Source organism: Ictalurus furcatus, chromosome 18 (assembly GCF_023375685.1).
Source record: "Ictalurus furcatus strain D&B chromosome 18, Billie_1.0, whole genome shotgun sequence".
NCBI classification, from domain to species: domain Eukaryota; kingdom Metazoa; phylum Chordata; class Actinopteri; order Siluriformes; family Ictaluridae; genus Ictalurus; species Ictalurus furcatus.
The window spans coordinates 6071764-6094248 of NC_071272.1; the positions used below are offsets into that span (position 1 = coordinate 6071764).

Here is a 22485-nt window from a genome sequence, read left to right on the forward strand (position 1 = left end):
AAATAATACTTCTCCGAACCCGGCTTAGGGATGTGATTTGACAGCGATTGCATTTCAGTGTAGCGCTACTATAATGCACAGACGAAAGTGAGACGCAATAAAAGGAATTACATTTAATACAATTAAAGTCTTTCTTTAAAAGAAATCCTTTTGTAACTGTGCCGTGAGTTTTGCGTAATCCTATGCCATCCTCGTTCTGGAGGATTTTAGACGAGCATCACAGCAGTGCTCACACTGAGATTTTACTACAAATTTTCGGACATTGACAAAACATTGTCGTCGGTCATCTTTGGTCACGATGGCACTGTAAGTGCCAGACTCCAAGTGAGCATCGCAGTATGCGTTCTAAGACCACTGATCCCAACTCACAACCAAAGAATTCTTTTACGATGTGAGATTTTTGTCTGCAAACAACAAAACCGGGCTGAAATGGTGTTCTAATGATTTGTCCTACCGTATCAAAGTGTCTTACCACACACATTTGTAGGTCTTCATAAAAACAATGCCAAAAGTATCTTGTGCAAATCACTGCGAAAGTTATAAATATTATTTGGTTGTAGCCATGATGATGTAGGCTATACTAAATAAAAACACTGCAATTCAACTGATAAATCTGATCACGCATTTTGGGTGGATGCTAGAGAGTAGTAAGGGAGGTGATGGCAGAAATTTGTTGTCAATTTGCATACAGTGACGTCCATGTGTGAACAGGGACAGAAAGGAGTGGGGAAATTATGTACCGGTTCCCCCAGCATACCAGGCCAGCTGTCAGCAGCACCACGGACAGCAGCTCAGGTCGCCCGCGCCGCAGCGCCTCTCACAGTGGACACGCAGCCTCCAGACAGCGCACCACACATATATTTTCTTCTTGCAGGAAATACGGCGTGAAATAACATGCCTTTTGCCTGGGTGAGGTTAATGGGAAGGAGGTGAAGCAAAAGGCTGCTCTGCATGATAAAGGTAGCTTCAATGAAGCAAAGCAGCTCTAACCGTGTAGCTGATACGCGCAGACGCAAACGGAGCGTCGGACCAGTGACCGTGTGCATTCCGCCGCAGTGAGCATGAACCTCGCACCTGGGATTTTCCACCTCTGAGCACTGTCATAGTAATAGGTATTAATAGGCTATTATATTCAGGTTCTTGCCACCATGCGCTTTTTTGTGCCCTTTATTCTGCTCTCCTGCTCCTGCGCTCTGGGAGGCTGCGAGATGAAAATCGTGAACATCGGCGCGGTGCTGAGCCAAAAGCGCTACGAGCAAGTGTTTAAGGATGCGGTGAACCAGGCCAGCGTGGTGTACGGCAGAGACAGGTTTAAACTCAACGCCATCTCCGTGACGCACAAAGCCAACGCTATTCAGATGGCGCTGTCCGTGTGTGAGGACCTCATCTCCAGCCAGGTAGGTGCTGCCGGGCTCCGGCTCCTTCCCCAGATCTCCCCCCACACCATTTATTCTCACTGACTGACAGGTAGGGAATAAATACGCAGGGAACTGTGAGTTAAAGAGCGCAAAGAACTGGACCAGTGGTGAAGAAAACTTGTAACTTTTATGCAAATGACCAGAAGTGATCCCTTAATTCTGAGGTAATGATGCAGCTGATGAAAGAATGCTACACATTTCCTCTCAGCTGATGGATGGATCATTTCATGGATGAAAAGTTACACAAAAAATAAAGGTTCAATCAAGAATTCTCAAGAGAAGCCCTTAACGGAAACGAAGAAACATTTTTTTTTTGTCTAAGAAGCATTTATAATATAGGCTATAAAGATGATAAAATGCTGTACCACATATGACACATAGGCCTAATGTTTTTAAAAAATAAAATAAAATAAAAACAGAAACAACAACAAAAAACCCTTTGATTACTTAAAATTGCATGTTAAATTTGGATTCTTAAAAGATTATTACTTATTTTACTATATGTGTGGGAAAATACTTTAAAGATATCAGTAGAATAAGAATTTTTTTAAAAAATGAAAACCTGAAAAAAAACCCCATTCCATTGTTTTCATAAACAAATATTTTTGATAACCAGAATTACAAAATATAGCAATATAGGACTATAGGAATGAATATGCAACATATTTTGTAGGTAAAAAACATCTGTCTTCACCGAAAAACTAGTTTTGAGTTTAAAATCTAAAGGTAACATGATTTAATATTCAATCTGGATGTTTTGTGTCGAAACTTTGGACAGATATACTGGAGACTTTGCATTGAGGACGGCGAACAGTCTAGAAATCATAATAACCTGTTTATGTTAAATTACAGTAATGCCTCAGGTGATTTGGAGGTCATTTCTGTTTTCTTATATTTTTCCTAAAAACAGGTATAAATGTGTACACTATGAATGAAAGGGTTTAAAAAAATATGAAAAATATATCAATAAAAATAAATGCTAAATATATATTATTTTTATTCCATTAATGGAAAAAAAAATCTGTATTAATTAAGCTAATGAAATATAATGTAATTCACTCTCAGAAATATGTTTATTGAAGTGCTAGTTTTTTTTTCAAGGAATGATATTTAGTGGGCTAATTTAACAGTGTCTTGTTAAAATGGGTAAAGTAAAACTTAGGACACAAATATGTACCTGTATATAAAAAAATAATAAAATACAAAACATGAATAAAAAAGCCCCAGTTTGTATGAATATGCCAAGCTAAACATGTACATGTACATGTTAATCTGGATATAAAAACAACTTCTGAATATAAAAGCACACCTTGGGTGCACTGAAATATAATGTTATTACAGATAGAATATTTCTAGTGATTGTAGCATTTATTTCTGTCAGGTGATATCTACAATAATAACACTATTTTACTACCAGGTTCATTTGCATAGAAAGGCTCATAAGCAGTGAGTCAGATAGTGATTCATAAAAGAACAATAGTGAGGAAATGTGGGCCAAACGAAGCAAAAGGTCAGGATGTGCTCAGTTGCTGAAGTGAAAGCATTTGTTAAGGGGCTGAAAGGTTAGTGAGGGTTTATCTGTGCACCAGCCAAACTGATCAACACATGACCCTCAGGTCAAGTGACATAGTGCTTAGTGACGCTCTCAAAGCTCACATACAGGCCACAACTTTGTGTGTGTGTGTGTGTGTGTATGTGTGTGTGTGTGTTTGTTTAAAAGCAAAAAGAGATACATGCATATTTGGGTATTCATACACATGTGCTACCTATTAAAGAGATATTCAGACTGTATCTGATCAATAGGTGCAGCTGTGCAAACATTATAATTACATAAATAAATGTTAAAAATGGGAAAACAACCCCACATATATTCATGTACATATATATATATATATATATATATTTACTTATTAACCTTATAAATTCTCATGATTCATAGCTTTCCTTGTTACTGATATGGTGCCCTCAAGTGAATGCTCTCAAGTGTATCTCAAGTGCATCTTTTACCTCGAAAGTAGCATATAGTGTACCTGTAAATCTTATAACGGTAGATACAGTCAAATACTCTAAAGCATTTTTGAAAGGTACATTATATCCAAGGACGGGCGCACGGTGGCTTAGTGGTTAACACATTCGTTTCACACCTCCAGCGTTGGGGGTTCGATTCCCATCACTGCCCTGTGTGTGTGGAGTTTGCATATTCTCCCTGTGCTGCGGGGGTTTTCTCTGCATACTCCGGTTTCCTCCCCAGTCCAAAGACATGCATGGTAGGCTGATGGGCATGTCCAAATTGTCCGTGGTGTGTGAATGTGTATGTGATTGTGCCCTGTGATGGATTGGCACCCTGTCCAGGGTATACCCCGCCTCGTGCCCGATGCTCCCTGGAATAGGCTCCAGGTTCCCTACGACCCTGAAGGATAAGCGGTATAGCAAATGGATGGATTATATCCAAGCGTATCACCCCAGAGACAAGAAATGCTCAGGTAACCCTTTTCTGATCAACAAAAAGGAGACTCATCGCTAAATCCATTTCCTCTTTTCTTTACTACAGAAATAGAATCATTAATTGTAGTAAATGGACAGTATTCTTCAAGAAAAATAAATGAATATTAAGTTAATGGGTTAGGGGTTAAAAGCAATCTAATGGCATTCAGAAATGTGGCATTTCTGGAAGTCCAAGAAAGTCACAAATTGGGGCTATGGATGTGAAGGATATCATTTCTCACTCTACTGTCGATCAGAGTGATCAAAAATCATGTGCCTGGCTTTATATATCTCGGAGGAATGATGTGTAAGGCCTCACGCTAGCCCAGTGGTTCTCAAACTGTTTTTAGCCAGAGAACACATTAGAGAACACATTAGGTCTGAATGGACTTTGGTGCTTGGACCCCTAAAAATAATATCTTTGATTAGGTGGGTTGTGATTTCCACCACTGCAACAAAATAATTAAAAAAAATTCACAGACCACCTGGCTATGCTTCACGGACCCCTGGACCCCACCTTCAGAACCACTGCCCTAGCAAAGAACTAGCTAGTGGGTAGGAATTGACTAAAATTGGGAGAAAAATAGGATAAAAACAAACAAAAACCTAATCTTGAATTGCATAAAGCATGGAGGACACCAAATCTATTTACTGTGGCTTTTTTTTTTTTTTTTACCCGGAGGCAGTATGTTGATTACGGTCAATGTTTGTTTGTGACTGGTGCAGTCCAGCGTCAGCCCTAACTATGATAACTCTGAAAATAAAATGAGTGTTTCTGTAGCATGCTGTCAGCCTGTAAGGGATTTGGAGCTTCCTGTCGTAAGAACACAGCTGTTACAAAACCAACTCAGTGTAAAATTAATAGAGCGTGTGTGTTACAAACTGTTATATAAGAATGATTGTCACAGCTAGTTAAACTTGAGTGGAGCTCTGGAGATGAGTGAAGAGCATGGCCTAGATAGCACAATCGAAAATCTAGAAAATAGTAAGCTGTGAAGATGAACGTGAATGAATTTGATATAAAAATGTATAAATACATTGGTATCAATTCTTGTTATGTAATAGAATGGTTGTTAGAACGATTAAAAGTTTTATGAGTAATGAATAAATCACATTTACTGTATAATAATAAAATAAAATAATAATAAGATAATCAGCAGTCATAATTTATTTTCCACTAAAAGCACATTGCAAAGTATGTTATTCCTCTTATACTACAGGAGTTTGCTAACAATTGCAATTTTTAATTTATTAATGAATGGTAATCATACTTATCACATCCATTAATAGATACATTTCATGTTGTGAAACATCCACAAAACAAGTTCTTTCTTTTCTGTCTCTGGAAGTTAGTAAGATCCAAAACGCAGACAATACGATGAGATATGGTGGAAATCGTTATTAAGGCAGAAAAGTACAAAATGCTGACACCTTTCATAAATGTTTCCTTAAGGAAGACTTAGCCAACAATCTTTGTTTACCTTTAAAAAAGAAAATCCATCAATGATTATGTTTTTCTTTGGTAAATAACAAGACAAAATCTGTTAATTATTAACCTTAGAATATTTGGAGCATCCACCAAACAAGTTAAATTCAATTCAATTCAGTTTAATTTGTATCGTGCGTTTAACAATGGACATTGTCACAATGCAGCTTTACAGAAATATATACATTCAGGATATACATTTTACATTTATAAATTTATCCCTAATGTTCAAGCCAGAGGCGACGGTGGAAAGGAAAATCTTCCTGAGGAAGAAACCTCGAGAGGAACCAGACTCAAAAGGGAACCCATCCTCATCTGGGTGACACCGGATAGTGCGATTATAAATAAATCCCTTCTATAAATTGTGTACTACATGGTCAAATAGTGCAATTGTGTAACCAGGAAGTTTATTACAGTTTTTTACATGAAGTCTGTTGAAATTTGTTGAACTTCTCCATTGTTCACTGATGGAGACTTGAGTGCAGAACTATTTGTGGCAGTTGCAGTCCTAAAGCTATCATAGCATAACTGTTCATAAGCCATCTTCATGGTTTTGAAGTGGTACCAGCCTCAATAATTTCACTGATCTTCAGGTTGTCCATGTGGAGTCATCCTCAGCAGCAATGAGTGACTTCCAATTGATGAGAACTCCAACCAGAAGTAGGGCATCAGGATGGATCGGGGAGGTCCAGAGATCAGAAGGGATCAGGACCACTGGTATCTCAGGAGTAGCATGTGTAGCTCGACAGAGAGAGAGAGAGAGATATTATTAAGTATGCTTATTGTCTCATAGCCAAAAGGTAACACAGACATGAGGGCGCCCTGGGACATAAAGCAGCCAGCCACTTCACCGATAACAAACAAGTGAATGAGTTGTTACTACAGCAAAAAAAATCTATTAGAATGACCAATCAGATTTGAGAATTCAACAGGGCTGTGTTATAAATGATCGTAAATGCTGGACTTTTATTTTTGACATTTTCAGATTGACTCAAAGAAAATATCAAAACAGTTATTTACTCAAAAGCAGTGTAATAAAAATGCAATAAAAATGGAATCACTGGACGCACACAGAGACTGAATATCGCAGTGAGCTGAAAATCTCTGGGGAGCGATGTAGTCAGGAGTAGCATTGCATCATTAAAAGCCTGCTTGTGCGAAATTAAGTTAAGAGCACTTTAAGCACTCATATCATGGTTGATGCCATTTACAAAGTGCTGAAGTCATGCTTTCTGTGCTGGCAGGCTCTACAGAAAATGCACAGTAATTCCTTAGCATCCAAAACCCCATTCAACTTCTCTCTCAAGAATGCATTCATTTTCTCTTTTCCCATTCTCTGTCATTTTTTATTTTAACACAAATACATGTATGTATTTCGGGGGCTGTTTTTTACCGCTTCACCACTGTGCATCGATCCGAGGAAGGGTGGTTCGTGGCAGATGGTACAAAAGAGATGCCTGAGAGCATGTTGGATTGAAAAACCTCATCTGAGGCCCAACCATACAGCCTGTCACGATACAGAGCCGTTATGGCTGCTGATACAATCCAAATGAAACCCATGTTTCTTGTCTCTTCCTGTTGTTTTCGTACCATATTTCCACTGAATATGGCCTTATTGTGAGCAGCTGGGGCCCCATTGAAACAAATGTTGCCAAAGCAATATTTTGTCATGCAAAAATGATTAGATATGATAAGCATTGTTGAACCGTTTAAGGATTTTTACATAGTATCGTTAGCTGAGACAAATTTCACACAGTTTGTTGAGACGTTCATTTACGTTAAAGCAGGACAGGGCAGGCTGGTCACAAGACACAAATGGTGTTGTCTGTCTATCTTTCAATAAACTGTGTATGTGTAATTGTTTTTTAGTCTATGATGAAACCCCACGCTATAAGACTCAACCATACTGGTTTCATAATAATAACACTAAGTTACTGATTAGTAGTAGACTTTTTAGCCCTCATGTTCACTTAACCAGCAGTCACTGGATAGAACACCTGAACATTTCATACCACTTCAAAATCTCAGGTACCACTTAGACATATCTAGGTCAGCTATTTTTGTTTTCTCTCCTACTTTCTCATGTCTAGGAAAAAATATCTATGCTGGTGCTCTCTATATATTTTTTTTTTCAAACTCTCTACAGGTCTATGCGATTTTGGTGAGCCACCCTCCACAGTCCAGTGACCACCTCACACCTACACCGGTCTCCTATACTGCAGGCTTCTACCGTATCCCTGTAGTTGGCCTTACAACCAGGATGTCCATCTACTCTGATAAGGTTGGTGTTGGTGAATTTGGGTCAAATTGAATACATAATAAATGGGCTTGTTTAACTGACCTATTCAGTTTTAATAGATTTTAATAGCTTTTTTTTATTATTTAAGTTACAGCAACTACCTAGCATTTAATAATTGAATATGTGTGAAAATTATGTAAATATATATATATATGTAAATATGTATTACTATGCAAGTTGGAAATTTGAGTGTATAGTATGTGAAAACAGTTATAGAGCAGTATTTGATCTTAATATACATACTTGGATATGATATTTTAAATAATTGTTTATGCTAAGGTAAGCGTTGAATAATTATGTAATTTCTTTTTCTTCTTCTTCTTCTTATTATTATTATTAATTATGCAATTAGGTATGATTACACATTATTTACTGAAACTTTCATAGTACTCACTACTGTTATGTTATTCTTAGCATTAAATATTGCCATATCTTGATATTTTACTTATTTTACTATCCAGTAAGCTCAGTATGTAGCAGAAATTTGTTATAATTAACGTTTTTTATTTTACGAAATCAAATTGTTCATTGTTTGTATATTATTCTGCTTTTAGCTTAGTAATTTCTTTATTGGATGATGTGTATTTCATTATTGTGATATATAGCATGTTTTCTTAAAACTATGCCACTGAGATAAATTTGTATGTGTATTGTGGTGTTTTAGAGGTTTTCTTAACTTCATGAATTTGCAAACTGCTATTCCGAATGACCTTTTTACACTTGAGGACTTTATTTCTTGCTTAAATGTAACATTTTCTTTCTTTAAACACCTTAATGAGACAACAAAGAAGAGTGATGTCATATTATATTTACACATGTTTATAACAACAACAAAAAAAAAGAAAGAAAAAATGCTTGTCTTTTTTGTTTGGATCAAAAAGGGTTATTTACACGAAATTAAGAAACAAATGGAAAATAAAAAAAAACAGGAAATATGTTGTTGGTCTTGTGATAAAAGGTCCACTTTGTCCAGAAAATTTGTGGAAAATATTTCATAATTGTACTATGTTGTTTTAAAAAATAAAACTATGGTTAAGCAAAAAAAAAAAAAAAAAAAAAAAAAAGGAAGCTAGTACCAAGGTACTAAGATAGCAAACTACAACTGAAAACCAAGAAGAACTCAAAACAACATACACTAGGTAAACAGCTAACTGGGTTAACCCTACAAAGCTAGGAATAGCATAAAGGAAATAGAACAAACGACTAGTGAAAATACAGACTCAGGACAATATGTTGGAATAAAGCAAGAATATGAACATGGAATGACAGCACTAGGGAAGCGCAATGCGATGACAGATGACTGAATGGATCGTTTAAACAATGCTTGATGAGCTGGAAACAAGCATCGGGTATTAGCACTATTAATACTCTGCCTCCATTTTGTTTTCTCCTCCTCAGAGTATTCATCTTTCCTTCCTGCGCACTGTACCACCTTACTCGCACCAGGCGCACGTGTGGTTCGACATGATGCGTGAGTTCCGCTGGAACCACATCATCCTGATCGTCAGCGACGACCACGAAGGTCGAGCCGCACAGAAGAGACTCGAGACCCTTCTGGAGGAGAGGGAGACCAAGGTGAGCTGTCCTCGGATGTCTAGAGCTTGAGTGTATGAGCACGTGGGTGTGGAACATGTACATTTAACAATCTCAGAGGTCTTCTATGTATGTAACTGTTTGCTTTTCTGTTGCATGAAAAACATCTCGCTCATGCCATTTTGTAAATGTCGGCTCAAGCCTCAGGCATCAACAGCGTCTAATGTGGTCTAATCTAGTTGAAGTTTTGTGCATTTCTTACTCATCTCACATTGCTTTTTGCCATAGTCTAAATCTCATGAGTCGCTCCACGGCAAGAGCAAAATGAAAATCTTAACCTGGGGCTTTACAAAGCATCACTGGCTCACGTCTGGAGTTTATGTTTAATAGGTTGTTGCATCTCTGTATTCTCAAAGCATTAAAATTCGAAATCAGTCAGCAGTTTTACATCAGCATCCAGCAGTGTGTGTTTGGTTGCGTTTTTGTTTGATTTATTAAAGTAATGAAGTCTGTTATAATGGCGATGAACTTTTTAAAGGCTCTCAAACTAAATCATAGTCCCTAATTGACATCTGTGCTGTAGTAATTACCGTTGCCCTCTTTGCAGATAGAGAACATTATTAATATCAAGACTATTTCAGTGTAGTTGCAATTAAGCTTTAGAACTGCTGTGGGAATTGTTCCCTTGTGTAGATTATAGTCGATTGGGCTGAAATTGTTCTCAGACTGCTAATATAACTGCACTCATAAAATATGCATTGAATTCTGTAGCGGTCCATTAATGAAAAACAATTCGTTCATTTTCCAGAGTTATGCTATATGAGCTTAATAATTATATTTCCTGCTGGCTTAATACGAAACGAACATAAAATACTTTATATTGTCTGGCATAATTATGGATGTGTTGAAGAGAGATTGATTTGGGTTACTTGTAGAAAAGGGCTCGATTCTTGCATAATCCCTGATTTGAACCAGCTTCTTTGCAATTCTTGGTTAAAATGAAAGATGGTATATATTTTTATTGATACTGTGGTAAGTGAGAAACATGATAGTGGCATTTGGTAGAGGAATTAGGCATTTTTCTCTGATGATTGACTCATTTCTACAGTTATTCTATTTGTGTGGCAGAAACCCTGATCAAAATGTGGCCAAAAGTATGTGAACACTCTTCCATCACAGCCATATGTACTTTTTGAATTCCAGATTTAGTCCTCCTTTGCTGTTATATTAACGTCCATTCTTCCAGGAAGGTTTTCCACTAGATTTTGGAGCGTGGCTGTGGGGATTTTTCCATAAAGCCACAAGAGCATTAGTGAGATCAGGCCCATGTTGGGCGAGGAGGCCTGTGATGCAATCAGCAAGGTGATCAGTGGGTTTAAGGTCTCTGTGGGCTCTGTGCAGGACACTCAAGTTCTTCCACTCCAGCCTTGGCAGACAAAGTCTTCATGGAGCTTGCTTTTTGTAAATTGTAATGCTACGGCATACAAAGACATTCCAGACAACAGTGTGCTTTCAACTTTGTGGCAACAGTTTGGGGAAGATACACATATGGGTGTGATGGTCAGGTGCCCACATACATTTGGCCTTATAGTGTACATTAGGGTGTTATTTTAGGAACCTCAAGCATTTTTAATAAAAGGGTCATTCTACAGAAACATTCCCTTTTCTGACCCCAGTATTTGCATAAAGCTGACACTTAAAATAGACTCTATAGTTGAGTTACAAATTTGAATGATGGAAAATGTTATTTGAACAATTATACCTATTTGAGTCAGAAATCAGCTCAAAAAATTTATTTTTAAACAAGTACCATAATAGTACTTATCCCTATGGTCATGTCTAAAGGTTTAGGGGCATATTTTGAGTTATAAAAAAAATTATTTTCTCCCTCATTTTAAATGCAATAATGTATATGTCACTATCACATTTATTATTTGGATGATATAAACAACTAAAATGGCAAGTAAATATTATAAATAATATGATGGAAATGGCTGTCCCCTGGAGTCATGTTACTAGTGTTACTGCTCAACAAACAACTCTTATTCTGGGGGAAAAAAATCCATACTTTTGACATCACTTTGTATTTCCTACATCCTATTTTCTGTAAATCCATCAAGAAAGGCACATGGTAAGTCTGCTGTCTCTTTTCAATTATCAGAAATATTCTTATATGTCTCATAATTTCATACTAGGTGTTTCCTCTCTTCATGTGAACACCATTCTTTGGTGTTCTTTGTGTCACTGGTGTTTCATTGTGTCATTGGTGTTACCGTGTTTTCTTTTCGATCACAATAAATCAAAAGGGTCACATTTAACATAAATTAATTGACTGTTGCTTCATTCAAGAGTTAGGATTTGAAGGATTGTATCATTACGTTTTTAGACGTGTCCTTCAAATATTTGTATTATTACAGCAAAAATATAATGCTGCAAATGAGCAAGCATCACACAGTCACACTTTTCACAAACTTGATTGAAGTAAATAAAAGCTTAATCACTTAATCAATTTTCTCCATTATCATTATATCTCTATGCCGGTGACTGCATGTGCGGAATAGATTGAGCAATAACATTTCTAAAAAAAAAAAGATAATGACATAAGCTTTCTTTAAATCAATGTACAATGAGCTGCCATTTATGTGGAGTCCTAAAGTCAAAGGGTTAACCAATACTGTAGCCTAAGTTTAAATGCTTAAAAATGAAATCGATTTTAAGACATATTGCTTCTCCAAAAGTGGACGCTTCTGTAGAATGAAAACAAAGTTTGAGGATCCATGCGCAGAAAGTTTTATTCATATTCCAGAAGACCGAAACAAGTCCAAAATCCAAATAGCAAGGTCAATAGTCAAAGTGTCATACGGTAAAGACAACACAAAGTAACATGACTCAGAACTCATACTAAACACAAGGTATAGGCAAGGATATGCAATAAGTTAATTTTAACGAACAACCAGGATAACCAGATAACAAGTTTATCAAGGAAAACAACCAGGAAGTGACTGAAAAATGCAGAGGTCATGCTAGAACTCTGAAGAATGCGACCTCTGCTGGTGTGGAACTGTTTTTCCTTATTATGCATGCAGTGTTGAATTTATTTATCAAAGCAAAACCTTTAATAATCAAGTTCCTTATAGAATTATTTGCATATTTGAATTCCTTAAGATCATATAACATTAATTTTCCAGATAGTTATTAAATTTGTGAACATACTCCCTGCAGTGAATTATTTTCCACTCATATGTACCATATTGTCAGATACAGTGAGGTAAAAAAAAAACATGCATCCTTACTAACACTGTGTAGAGAAAAATATAGGTGCTGGACAGGAGACCCTAACAGATTTGTATAATGGTGCTTTGGATTAACCTCGTGCATAATGTACAAAATTATAAAAGACCTGCATTTAGAACCAGAAGCAAAATCAGAACAACAGTGAAAACTGGATATTAGTCCCATAATCAGGCTGAGTTCAGATTTATATATAGTACAGAACTGTATGTTCCTGTGCTACAAGAGATTATTTATACCACTGCACAAGATCCCTGCACCGTCCGAGCATGGCTAAGGCTCTCCTGAGGCTGTTGCCCTCAAAAAATCACAAGATGAGAAGAATGCAATATGCTGCAGTAAAAAAATACAGCAACTCTTCCTACTGCAGTATCTCCATCTCTATTCATTAAGCCAGCTAACAAGTTTAGGTCAGCAAAATGGTTCTAGGATCATGTGCTTCTTGGAACATTCAAATGTTTCAAGATAACATTTATAAACATTACTACAAAGCTATTACGACATTTTTAGTAATTGCATTCCTCCTTTTTGAGTTGCATTACTCCTTTTTTTCTGTAAAGGGAAGACAAACACTGAAAACACTGTAGCAAAGCAACTGGGTAAGTATAAGCTAGCTAACGATTTGATGCTAATGATTCAGCTAGCTACATAGGCATAAAGTCTTTTATATGGACAATGAAAGACATAATGACAGTGGAACCAAGGCAAAACTACCGAAAATATCAACATTTTCCACCAGATATTTTGGTAAATTACTAAAAAAAATACTCTGTACGTATGTATGTATGTATGTATGTATGATGATTACACTTAGCATCAACCACAAACAGGATTTACATGTTTTTTCCTTCTTTCTACAGGACTTCAAAAGCTATGAATACCACACAAGTGGGTCATTCATATTAAATCTTCTTGAAAAAAAGACCCCATTTGAATATAGCATATAGTGCTTCTGTAATTTCACTATTCCTCCTGCTTCCTAGTTCTAGTAGCTTTTAGCTTGCTTCCCTAGTAAGTCCCTGCTACTTTCTTTCTAGTTAGTTAGTAGTCATCCTATTTCCTAGCTCTAGTCCCCTTGTTCTAATGGATCCTAGCTATTTTCCAATTCCTCCTAATTTTAGCCTAGTAGTCCTAGTTTTTATAAAAGTACACTGTAAAGGCTAGGTGCCTGTTCAGAAATGTTTGCAGGACATGTGTTGGATCATATGCGGTGGTCAGGGAAAGCCCATTGGATGTCACTGTGACTGAATTCTCAATTCTTTACCAAAATTGGGATTTCCTATAACATAATATAACACCTCAACTTAAAGAAACCACTTACATTTACACCCTTTGGTAGACGCTATTGTTGAGAACGACTTACATTCATCTCGCTTTATACATTTGAGCAGTTGAGGGTTATGGGCCTTGCACATGGGCCCAGCAGAGGCAGCTTGGCGATGCTGGGATTTGAACTCACGACCTTCTGGTCAGAAGTCATACCATAAACAGTCAAACAGAATACTCAGAAGTTAAACCATAAATATATTTCACCAAAATTAAGTGGAATTTTATTTTTATTGTGGCTACTTTCTAATCTTGCCTAGACTATCTTCATTCTTAGAAAAAAATAGTACTTGAATAAATAAATAGTACTTAAAACTTTTCCTTATTTTTCAGGCGGTAAAGTTAACAATGCACCTTTTGTACTTTTAGCATGTATGCTATATTGTACCTAGGAAGGTGTGTAATGTACCATTAAAGCTTTACTCTAAAAACTAATCTGGTCCATTTATGTACAACGTTCCTTTGATCAGTTTAAAGGTGTACTATATCCACAATTCACTGGAAAGATATGTATTAAAGGTACAAAATATTTTGTACCACCCTGGTAATAACCTAAAGGTGTGTAAATCCTTGCTAACTAAGTGTGATTTCCTCACACAGTGAATGTCATGCTTTGATCAAGTTGTTGGATAGATATGTGTTGCAGCAAAACCAACACAAGCCTAAACTATTCAGTTTGTGATCGGATACTGGTTGTCTGATTGTCCGATTGTCCGCAATGTTCCTGTTCTGTAGCCATAACCAACTCTTTAAATGCCATTTTCACTTTCCCTTTTCACTTTTGGGTTTAACTAGACTTTAAAATGCTTTACTTGTGTTGGCATGAAGCTGAGATTTCATCTGTCCCTTTCTTAATTTATGAAGAATACCACTGTTTGTTCCTAAAGACATCAGTTATTTTGACATGTTATGAGTCAGTGATGAATTAGAGCAGTCTCTGATGCTTTTGAAAGCCCCGGTGTTAGGACTTCCAATTTGGAGCAGGAAAATTTGTTAGATTGCTTTATTGCCCATCCTTTTCAACTGTTTATAATATTCTTCTGTGTCTGCATATTTTCTCTGTGCACATTACTCATCAGAATAAAAAAAGGAACTATGAAAACCTCGACCAACTGTCCTATGACAACAAGCGAGGACCTAAGGTATACTTGCATGGTCAATGCACGCCGCCCACCAACTTAAACGTTGCAACTAGAATCTGGCCAGTCAGCCATTGGCCAACCCAGAAATGCCCTTATCTTGGTAGCACGTGTTTCTTTTTACATCGAGACTTTCTTTTTTTGGTACCCTTATGATTTAAATGACGAATGGACTTGTTTTGAACGATTATGATTTTCGGTTTTCCAGAAAGACAAAAAAAAAAGAGAGAAAAGTAAACACGCTCCGCTTCTGTCATTATCATTTTTTTCCCTTTCAAATAAAGGAATGCATGATTCAGATCAAATAGAAAAAAAGCTCCTTTGTTCCTTTGTTTAGATGCGCTAGTGTGGGACACGTCACATTCCCAGATACTACTTCCTCCCTTTTGCGCAGCACTTTCTATTTTTTCTTTTGTTTTTCTTTGGGCAGATCAAGCCTCTCACCTTTCACACCCTCTCTCCCGGTTTCAGTTTCCGGTTGCATTGGCCTCTCTCCCCAAACCTCTAACATGCACGCCGTTATCTGGAGCCTTGATAACCCTCAGCATTGCATGCAACAATACAGACGTTTTTCCCCCTCTAGCTTTTTTTTTTTTTTAGTTTATCCAGTTTTCCTTGGAGCGCTGTCATTTTCCCTCCTTTTTCAATCACACAAAAGCAAAGACAATTCAACCAAAGCAGTGAAGAGAGATTAAAGAGGCAGCATGGTCCTGGGGTGGGGAAGTGTCGCTAGCTTTTACTGACTGTGTGCCCCGATCCCAGGCAGAGAAAGTCCTCCAGTTCAACCAAGAGACTAACTTAACTGCCCTGCTGCTGGAGGCCAAGGAGCTGGAGGCTCGCGTGATCATTCTGTCCGCCAGGTGAGACATTATTTATTACTCTGAAACATTACCGGCACTGCTGAGTATAAATCATGGTGCAGTAATGCATAATGAGGGCCACTCTGATATCGTCGACAGAACACCAGTAAATCCGTTACTAAAAAATGGAAAAGTGAAAAACAGCGAAACATGGTAGTGGTAGCATCATTTTGAAAGTTACCTTGTTGCTTCTCTGACTAATGCCATTCTTACCTGGTCACTGAGATTTGGTGGATGGCCTCCTCTAGGCAGAATATGTAATCTATCCTTGCATTTTATTTAGTATAACAACATTAGAGAATAATTGATTACGCATTACAGTCACAGAACAATACAACACAAAAATAATTACAAACCTGTTATAAAAAGTGCTTATAGAGTTAACTCTATATAGAAGAGGCTTTTAGAGTAGACTGAAAGGACAGTGTTTGCCTACAGTGAAGACGACGCTGCTGCCGTATACAAGACCGCTCGGTTTCTCAACATGACTGGCTCTGGCTACGTGTGGCTAGTCGGAGAGCGGGAGATGTCTGGTAAAGCTCTGAGTGAAGCTCCTGATGGTACGTATGGGACGACGAAGCTGAGGTAGAGACATTGGAAAAGCACTTTTTTCCCCTGCTGTATTATTTTCAGCATATTTCACTAGATTGTGAGTAAGTCTTAGATGTTTAATGATATATGTTTAAAAATCTTGATGTTAAATTCCATTAAGGTCCTTTACTTAAATGAATAGTTCATTTGAGATTAGTCTTGTAATAGGTTTTTAAAGGAAGACAATAAATCCTGGATAAAATGGATGTACCTCGTGCATTTTATCCAGGATTTATTTTCTGTATTATATCAAGGGATTCCCTTTTGTGATTTTGATCTAACCTTAACTATAGTATTATCACTAATTCTAGCAGAGCTGAACAATATTGAACTCTCTGGCAGGTGTTTGTTGTGCAGTTTGTGAGATATAAATTCTCTGACATTGAGTCTCAGGGCCACATAGATGTTTAAATCTAAAATATAATATCTCCCAACGTTCATTCGTAGTTATTTTATACCATAGGGTGGTTAAGTTCTATTATTTTTTAAAAATATTAGTAGGATTATTAATGGCAGGAGACAGCCGGCTTATTGGATTATTTTGATGCCGACACACACAGGACTAATTGGCCTTCAGCTCATTAACGGCAAGAATGAGTCAGCACACATCAGCGACGCAGTGGCAGTCGTGGCTCAGTCCATTCAGGAGCTTTTTGAGAAGGAGAACATCACTGAGCCGCCTCGGGGTTGTGTGGGCAACACAAACATCTGGAAGACTGGGCCACTCTTTAAAAGGTCAGGATGACATGCAGCTAGAAAGCAAGAACAGACAAGATTCTGTCTGATCCAGGAAGTTTTTTTTTCCCCTGATGTACTCTGCATAAATTTGACTGTGTTTGCATAAATTTAATCATTTGTCTGTGAGAGAGAAAAACTTTTCATTTCTCCCTGGTGTCTCATGCAGGGTTCTGATGTCATCCAAATACCCAGAAGGCTTGACAGGACGAGTGGAGTTTAATGATGATGGAGACAGGAAGTACGCTCATTACAGCATCCTTAACTACCAGAAGAGCAGGCTGATTCAAGTCGGCATTTATAATGGAACTCAGGTGTGCGGCCTTTTTTTTTAGTCAGATAATATTAACAGCATTAAAAGCATGATTCTGCAATTGTGGTGCCATTTAGTCCTCGTAACTCTAAAAATTCAACTTTTTAACATTAAATTATTCAGCATAACAGTAGAATCTAAGAAAACAAGCATTCAGCTATTCAGTTAAAGTGTTAACCCATCCCAGGCAACAATCTCATATGTTTATATGTTTGCTTTGCTGACACTGGCTGTATTTTAGTCTTAAATTAGTTAGCATTTAAGTTGAGCATAGAATTAGCAAATGCACAAAATGTGTTTAACGAACATCCATGCAAATGCATGAGGACACTAAGGACTTTCTAATGATTTGTATTCTTTTTTTAACTAATAATTTACTTTCTGACTGTCATTTGCATAACAGAGTTATACTTTTAAAGTGACCTCAATACTAAATGTCACAATATTATACATAGAATAAAATAAAGGGCTGAATGTGATCAAGAGAATGTAAAATGTATATTTTTCATAACCTATATTGGATGGGTTATGGATAAGCATGTTTCAAGCACGAGATGTAAAATCAATTCAGACATTAATGCAAAAATAGTAGGATTTTGGAAGCATCTAATGAGACGATTTTGAGGTAGAGTGTATTTATAGTGGACTGGGATCTACAAATGCTGTTGGATTAATCTTTTATGTCACTTATCTGAAATATAAACAATAGTTTGTCCAATAGTTTGTTGTGAAGGACACTTTTCTCATGCTTAAGCTGACTTTTACCTATACTTTACATATATATTTGTAAATATGTGGGACACAAATGGCACCCCAATCATAAAATCACCCAAAAGATCTACATCTAGGTCACTTGGAGTTTATTTTAGCCTGCTATCCCCTCAGGTGGTGCTAAATAAGCAGAGGAAGATCATCTGGCCTGGAGGAGATACAGACAGACCGAAAGGTTTCCAGATGTCTACATGGCTAAAAGTATAGTATCATTTAAACAACGCATATCTTATTTCTGAGATAAGATATCTAGCTTGCAAACTAGCAAAATGTATGGTGAATATTGAATGGGAATTTAAAATAAAAAATACCAGCCATGGTTTCTGCAACATGTTTGTGCAGAAAATCTTTTCTGTGCTGTGGTATGGATTCTGGTCCATCCTTGAGATTATTCACCACACAATTCCCCTTAACTAATCTTCCTCCTGCTTCATTACAGATAGTCACAATACATCAGGAGCCTTTTGTGTACGTGAAGCCAACAATGCTGGATGGGACCTGCAGGGAAGAGTACACACCAAATGGAGTCCTAATTAAAAAGGTGATCTGCACTGGACCAAATGAAACCATCCCAGGTAATACAACAGGAACGTTTATGATATGAGATACATACAGTTGCAATCAAAATGATTCACCCCCGTTGCAAATCAGGTTTATTGTCAAAGTGTACAGACTTTCAGCTATCTGCAATGAACAAATCAAACAAAAGCAACTGAAATAGTTCAACACAACGAATGCGTCAAGTGGTTTCCCCAAATTCAGTGCTACTTATTATCACTTCTTCAGTCTCAAAATTATTCAATCCCCTGAGTAGAATCCCTCACAACAGCACAAATATGCAAAACAGGTGTCTCAAGCACACCTGATGCAACTAATCAAGGGATTCATTAGTTGCACCAGGTGTGCTTGAGCTGGAATAATTTTGATTGCAACTGTACATATATAAACAGTAGGTATTTATATATGTACTGTATGTGATGAGCTGTGTGTGCAAGTATGATGACGTGTGTGTGTGTGTGTGTGTGTGTGTGTGTGTGTAGGAGGTTAGGAGGTTAAGAGATCAATGCATGTAGGAACATGTGTGGCTTTGTGTTTGCAAACTGATTATGCTTCCTTTCCAATCTACGCAGGTTTATGTCATGTGTGTATGTCGTGAATGTCATCGTGTATTCTTACTGGAGATTTATGTAGTCTTTATGATTCATCTTATATAAATTACCCATAATATACTACATATACCATAGTTGGTGTGAGTGTATGGAGATTTTTTTCAGACTTTAATGATTAGGGTCATTTGCCAGTTCAAGCAAATGTTACAAAGCTGCTTTTGTACAACAGTGCTAATTAATTCTTGATTCTGATTGGACAGAAAGTGTTGGTTAATTTTCTGTCACAGCAGCTCTGTTTATAAGAATGAGCTCGGTCTAATGCGTTAGCGTTTCTGTAGTGACAACTTACACAGGGACTTGTATGATGGACACTTCAGAATAATCTATGGCTAATAAAGTGTAAGGATTTTGTTATTTAACATACCGTAGAAAAAATATAATAATTGATATGAAGTTTTTAGTAAAAAGGTTCTGGAAGGAGTCTCAAGTGTCAGAGCTTAGTAATACAGTAGGTAGTAAGTTTTCCACCACTGGAAAGTCTTCAGGATAGAAGACTTTGCACTTTCAGGTTTCTCTGTAACATGCCAAGCTATGGGGGTTTTTTTTGTCTTATTGTGAGCCTAGTGAGGTGGCTAGTGTATGATGTGTTGTTGTTTATTAATAACTAAAACCTTTTATTCATTGGCAAATTACTGTGCTATAAGATCAATAAACCACCTCAGGATGTTATTGGAGTGAGTGTTAAGAGAACAGTGTGCCTGTTTACACAGCTATCTGTCCAGAATTTGTTCTTTCACATGGCTTGGTTTTTCACGTGGTTTGGTTACAGGACGCCCAACAGTCCCTCAGTGCTGTTATGGATTCTGCGTTGACCTACTGATCAAGCTCGCCATGACTATGAACTTTACTTATGAGGTCCATCTGGTGGCTGATGGGAAATTTGGAACACAGGAGAGAGTGAGTTTGGATTTATATCTTCAACCAGATTTTCATGCAGTAAATGATTCTTGTTACCTGACATCTTTAAATTTACTCATACTATATAAAATATCACATTTATGCTAAGCATTTCATACATTTAGGTCATTTTTAGGCTAAGCATTTGGGGCTACATTTAGGCTAAGCATTTGGGGCTACATTTAGGCTAAGCATTTGAGGCTACATTTAGGCAAAGCATTTCAGGCTACATTTAGGCTAAGTATTTCGGGCTACTTTGGGTTTACATTTAGGCTAAGCATTTGGGGCTACATTTAGGCTAAGCATTTGGGGCTACATTTAGGCTAAGCCTTTTGGGCTACATTTAGGGTAAACCTTTCGGGCTAAATTTAGGTTAAGCATTTCTATGTAGAGTGTGTATATGTGTGTGTTTTTATTATTATTATTAATAATAATTATAATAATAATAAAATATATATTATTATTATTTTTTCTTACTAGTTCTCATTTTTACTTGGGCACAGGTGAACAACAGCAACAAGAAGGAGTGGAATGGCATGATGGGCGAGCTCCTGGGCGGCCTTGCGGACATGATCGTGGCTCCACTAACGATAAACAATGAACGAGCTCAGTACATTGAATTCTCCAAACCGTTCAAATATCAGGGCCTCACCATCCTTGTGAAAAAGGTACACCTGCTTCTCCCAGGGTGGGCGCATGAAATATTTATTACATTTCACAGCTAGTAAGTCTGTGAAAGAGCACAGTTGTTGCCACCATTACACAGAGGATTAGCCATTAAAAGATTAAAGACTCATACCTTTCATCTGTGTATATTATTGCAGTCTGACAATACAAATTACTGCTTCATGAAATATTTTATATATCTGTGTATATCCTGCTATCATAGATGTATTTAATTGTTGTGTATCAGTTCTAAGTGCTTACAGTATCTCCCAAAGGTTTGTAGGATCCATTAGATACAGTACAGATGGTAAGAAATGTGAGACACGTCGCTGTGTGTTACAGGAAATCCCTCGTAGTACGCTGGACTCGTTCATGCAGCCGTTCCAGAGCACGCTGTGGCTGCTGGTGGGTCTATCGGTGCATGTGGTGGCGGTGATGCTTTACCTACTAGACCGGTTCAGGTACACATTGTTGGTCTGACTTGCTACATCTTCCATGTGGTGCGTCTCTGAGATTTGTTTCGTTTGTTCTGGGCATGTTTCCTTTACCGGAGGAAAAGGGGCATCACAGTTGCTGTCAGCTTGGAGGTGGGGAGATGTGACTGGCTGTGCTGTGTGAGATCAGTCTTGTTCCCTGGTCTTCACAGCTTGCTAGATCATTCGTGATGTCTATATTTGGACCTGTTCTTGTATTCAGATGTTGTCATTGTTATTGTCTTTGTTAAGGGACCTAGGCATGTCAAAATCTGTCAAAACTTTGTGCAGTTCACTCCTATTCATCCTCTGCCTGGTTGGTTTCAGCCCATTCGGAAGGTTTAAAGTAAACAGTGAAGAAGAAGAAGAAGATGCCCTCACCTTATCCTCGGCTATGTGGTTCTCCTGGGGAGTGTTGCTGAATTCTGGAATTGGAGAAGGTTACACTGACAGTTTGTTTTCTGCTCACATCACAAAATGCCAGGCTAAAGGCCAGTCTATGAATAATTGGGCTGCAAATGCAGCACACTGGTTTTGAAATCAACCCACGATCATGTGGTTAAATTATCATTAAGTTCAATTACCAGCTTTCATTTGAAGCTATATGGATGTTTATCTAGGCATCATACATTTTCACATATTTTATTAGCCCAAATATGATTTACTGTTTAGTAGTTTCTCAACTATTGATGAGTGCCATTGCATAATTATTTTGTACACATGAGAGCGAAAGAAAGGTTGAGAGTTAATTTGCATTTGCAATTGTAGTCTCCCAGCATAACACCATAAGGTCAGAATAAATCCATGAGAAACATTAGCTATAGTGGATTTTATAGGGATACAACAGCAAAAAAAAAAGACTGCAGAGTTCCAGGAAGAATATTACGGGTAGACGAGACTAAGCTTTACCAGAGTTATGTAAAAAAAAAAAAAAAAAGAATGTAAATAAAACATGCAATCTTGCTAAAAAAAAAGAATGTAAATAAAACATGCAATCTTGCTAATAATAACAGAGAGCTAATGTGAGCTAGTTA

General features: G+C 37.3%; 1 protein-coding gene across 3 annotated transcripts in view; it reads left to right on the forward strand.

Annotated features, from left to right (window-relative positions):
- The first annotated feature begins 943 nt into the window (after positions 1-943).
- The window catches only part of grin1a (glutamate receptor, ionotropic, N-methyl D-aspartate 1a), a 32990-nt gene continuing 11448 nt past the window's right edge, over positions 944-22485 (forward strand). For 2 of the 3 annotated variants that reach the window (XM_053649104.1, XM_053649105.1), the window contains exons 1-14: positions 944-1397; positions 7535-7669; positions 9086-9262; positions 14917-14979; positions 15739-15836; positions 16275-16396; positions 16988-17162; positions 17332-17476; positions 18361-18447; positions 18686-18821; positions 20185-20312; positions 20816-20980; positions 21321-21439; positions 21779-21891. In XM_053649104.1, coding sequence (XP_053505079.1) covers positions 1149-1397; positions 7535-7669; positions 9086-9262; positions 14917-14979; positions 15739-15836; positions 16275-16396; positions 16988-17162; positions 17332-17476; positions 18361-18447; positions 18686-18821; positions 20185-20312; positions 20816-20980; positions 21321-21439; positions 21779-21891 — 1912 coding nt within the window. In that variant the 5' untranslated portion in view covers positions 944-1148. The remainder of the gene's footprint in view (positions 1398-7534; positions 7670-9085; positions 9263-14916; positions 14980-15738; positions 15837-16274; positions 16397-16987; positions 17163-17331; positions 17477-18360; positions 18448-18685; positions 18822-20184; positions 20313-20815; positions 20981-21320; positions 21440-21778; positions 21892-22485) is intronic. The other variant, XM_053649106.1, reaches the window with a different exon arrangement.